Source organism: Octopus bimaculoides, chromosome 4 (genome assembly GCF_001194135.2).
Source record: "Octopus bimaculoides isolate UCB-OBI-ISO-001 chromosome 4, ASM119413v2, whole genome shotgun sequence".
Taxonomy (NCBI): domain Eukaryota; kingdom Metazoa; phylum Mollusca; class Cephalopoda; order Octopoda; family Octopodidae; genus Octopus; species Octopus bimaculoides.
This window is the reverse complement of record NC_068984.1, coordinates 93,513,851-93,518,187: the sequence shown is the minus strand read 5'-3', so window position 1 is coordinate 93,518,187 and position 4,337 is coordinate 93,513,851. Positions and strand designations below refer to the sequence as shown.

The window sequence follows — 4,337 nt, the reverse complement described above, 5'->3', positions numbered from 1 at the left end:
CAACGGAAAATCCTTCGAATTCTGACTCGCTGCTTGACAGAATAAAATTTGTATCCATTTTTTTTGTCAGGATTACAAATTTTGAAAACACAACAGGAACAAATTTGGAAAAAAATCTCCCAAAATTCACAGAATTAAAAAAACATGTTGATTGTCGTACAAAACTATAGCTGAACTGTTTACACAAATAATCACGTATTTTCACGAATGTACTAACGAGATTTGCTCGGATATTCTCATTTAAATATGAATAAGTGATTACGGGCGGTTTTGGGCGGCTTGGTCACATGAACCAAAATTTTTTCGGGTGGCTTTGGGCGGTTTGGTAATGAAAGGGTTAACATTAAGTATTCTGTTAAAACTGTTACTTTGTTATCAAGCCTCAAGGGAGAAAGAAGGGTATGAGAATGGCAGGGAGCTCAAAAAAATTGTATGTATGTTTGAGAGAAATAGAGAGTGACAGAGAGAAGGGAATAAGAATGATTGGAAATATTAAGCTTTCAGTGAGGTGCAGGCAGAGAGGGTAGAACAGTAAAACAGAGATTTATCTGTGCTGGGAGCAGAGAAACAATGATAGTGACAAACAGTAGAAAGTTGGGAAAAGGAACATGCCTATGTGCACATACAAACTTTCTCAAATGTATAATAGATGTATATGTAAGTATTTAGTGACTCTTTAGTTACTCCCATACCATGATTTCATGCTAATGACTTTGAATTTAGACACAGTAATTACATATATGCAACAGCATAGCAAAAGAAATGAGAGAAAACCACAAAAAGTCCTACAGTAACATATATAACTTCAATGCACATGCAAAACAGGTAGCAATCAAGCTCTACATACACACAGAGCTAACTGCATAACCGAGAAAATTGCTTGTATTATGCTAAAAAACAACTTCAAGCTCATGCCAAAATGTACTCTGATTAACTGGTTTGACCAAAAAAAATACTTCAATCAGATCAAGAGTTAATCCAACTTGACATTGTAAGTGTTAACCAGTATGACATAAAAGGAGCACAAAACTATAGTATATTCTAGACATTCAAATGTTAAAAAAAAGTGGATAAACAAATATTTATGTTTTTATTGACAGTTATGACAAAACGTGTGAACTTCTAGGTCTATTATGCCTATGTGAACTAGGACAGATAGACAACATTAACATGAGCTGTAAAATTGGGAAGGACGCACAGGCAACATGTTCAGGAATAATTAATTCACCTTCAAAAATGTAACCTGGAAATAACAGTAAAAACCAACCTGGGATCTGCTGACTTTTCATCTTTCACTGAATGTTATTGAGCAATTGCCTATAGCAATAAGCAAATAGATAAGCAGTCTCTCCTTCAGTGAAGCAACTTTTCATAGAATCAGTGATAAATAGAACCTAGAGACTATAGCTATGTCAAAAATACTATAACAAATAACTTACCCATGGCAAACAGTAACAACAAAATTTAAAAAAAAACCTACACCACTTAGAATTTATAATGTAATCCACCCAACAGATTTCCACAGTGCTTGTCTATCCACTTTCTCTCACTGTTCAACTTCAAGTTATGGAAAAGGCCATTGTGATTGAACATGACACCTCATGTTTGCAAAGTGAACATCTTATCTATTCATATTTGGGGTGGTTGCTGTTTTTACACACACATCTTACCTGTGAGTTGTCTAAGAAGTTATCCACCAATACACTTCAACTTGTAACTCACAAGCACACTGTCCCCTCTTTCTTCCTTTTGGCCTCTACTCCTAAGTGCTTGCTAATTGTATACTTTCCCTACCATTTGACATACTCTACTCTTTTACTCTCTTTACCTTTACAATGATTCTCACTTCTCCTCCAGACTACACTAACAATTTACTCTAATCCTTCTCCAATATATCAATTGTCTGGAATTCTTTTCTTGTCCATGAACATGAACCCTATAAATCTAAGTAGTCTCAGTAACTCTGGAACCTGACTTAACCATTAAAAAATGGCTGTCTTGACATTTAGTACCATGTTATAACATTTTCACTGCAGCTACAAATTGTATCCCTTCTACCTTTTAATTCAGGTCCTAAATGCTTCAAATCTGAAATGAAAGATCTTTGGTTATATATCAAGCAATCTGACTTTTTCCCTTCACAGACAGCTCTTGATGCTGAGGATGATATGTAAGTTATCTTTTTTTTTTTCCTTTTTGCACTCTGTTTCTGAAAATGGAATTTTTGAAAATATGAGCGATTTGTATTCATCTTTTTTTCATTTTACTTAAGAATTTTCAATTTAAATTTGAATTTATTCTGTTATGTTTGTATTGAAGGTGTTTGACATGCTGCAGCATGCATTTGTTGATGTTGAGAAAATCTCATCTCCCTTCTGTATTGAGACTGCATTTGACGTGTTGCAACATGCATTTGCTGATCTTGTGAAAGTGTCATCTACCTTCTCTCTTGAGACTTGCTTCGGTTTTCTAGAATCCTCCAAAGAAAAGATGTAATCTCTCCAGAAACAACTATTATAGTTTCAGGAGAGATTACATCTTTTCTTTGGTGGCATCTTTCAATATTGTAAACAGAAAAAAATTATACATTAATCTCTATTTTTGTAAGTAGTTGTATGTATGTGCTATGTCTTTAATTTTGTATGCAGTATAAATTAACCAAATATAAGCAAATTAATCAAATAGAAGCACATTTATGAACTGCTAATTTATAATTGTAAATACCTTGCAACTGCTGTGATAATTATTAACTGGTTATTGAATGGTAAGTGCGTGCTTTTGTATGCCTTGGACCTGCCACCTCATTGTTTTTTGTCAAGAGTTTCACCTCAAGCTGTTCGTTATGTCAGTCAACACACATACACTGACACATCATTCTGCTATCGTGGCTGTAAAGATGGAAAGTTGCTGATGCATAATGTTGTTCATATTAGGATATAAATTATTCATTTATTTCAAATACAATAGAAATAAGATGATCTTGGTGTTATCACATTAGAATGAAAAGTGAAAGAATAAAAATGAAACAATATCAGTCTTATCAAAAGTGAAAGAATAAAAGCGAAACCGTATTATATCACATTACAATATAGATCTTATTCTTTCACTTTTGACACATAATACTGAATCAGTGTCTATGTTATATTGTTTTAATCCAAATGAAAAAAAAAAATAATAACATGTTGACACTCACAGGGTCTGATACTATTACCTTGTGAAATGTGATTTGATTTGGTCGAGCCATTTCAGAATGCATAGGAAACAGACAGACAGAGAATTTTATATATACAGAGATAATATATAGGTGTGTCATTCTCTGCATAAAACCTAAATATTTAAGCTCAGTTAATAGCTGCAACAGTTGTGTTCTCCATGATCAACAGATAAATATTAAAATTTCTTTTGATATAATACACTTGAACAGGTATTATGTATTCTAAATTAACCCTTTAGTGTTCAGATTAATTTGTCAAATGTAATGCTTATCCGTTCACATTAATTTTTACTTATTCAGGTTCAAGTGGGGTGTCCACAATATTTGCTTCTAACTTTGTTAATTTTCTACATACAGAATTGAAATTTTGTAAATGGGTGCTTATATGCCAGTGGTTTATAATTACGTAATTTTAACTGATCTTTCTGACTAGATTTGACTTTTATGGGCAGGTAAATTTAATTAACAGGTGTAAAAACAATAACATTATGAATAAACACTAAAATTCATATTCTTAATACATCTTACCTGTTTGGTTTGCTGCTAAAATTATCCCAGATGTCAACCGCCAACAATTTTACATTTTTCAAGATGAGGTATGTAGTGGAGTCACCAAAATGTTGTATGTTTGTGTTATTGTGTCAGGGTGCGATAGGCATATGTTTGCCTGTGAATAAACAAAGAGATAACTATGTTCAACTATAACATATTTTATTTGCTGCATTGAACTCTGGTGTTAGTAAATATTCTTCACCACTACATTAAATTTTGGTAACTTACTTCGAGTTGCTAGGAAAAATGGAACCAGGATACATCTGTGGAGTTGATGTATCCGAAGACTAAATATGTTCGTGTGTGTGTGTGTGTTCGTTCTTTCATCTTGCGGTAGTTCTCTCTCTCATTAGCGTGGCACGGCCAATCTCTGTGTGATAGTCGCAGTGCACTCGGTCAGTCTGTGTCAAATCACAGTCTCCGTCTGTCTCTGTCCCTGCTAAATTCTCCTATTTATAAAAATCAGGGGCAGCTAGAAGGATGGACATGCTGCAGCAGGTTTAGTACCTAAGTAGGTCAGTCGCTGCCCAGTTGAACTTCGCTTGACATCTGTGAGGTTATAAGGTCGAGG

General features: G+C 33.9%; 1 protein-coding gene across 5 annotated transcripts in view; it reads left to right on the top strand.

Moving 5' to 3' along the window:
- LOC106881212 (condensin-2 complex subunit G2) overlaps window positions 1-4,337 on the top strand; it is a 99,824-nt gene that overhangs the window by 80,485 nt on the left and 15,002 nt on the right. For all 5 annotated transcript variants that reach the window (XM_014931518.1, XM_052967267.1, XM_052967266.1 and 2 more), the window contains one exon: window positions 2,071-2,170. In XM_014931518.1, coding sequence (XP_014787004.1) covers window positions 2,071-2,170 — 100 coding nt within the window. The remainder of the gene's footprint in view (window positions 1-2,070; window positions 2,171-4,337) is intronic.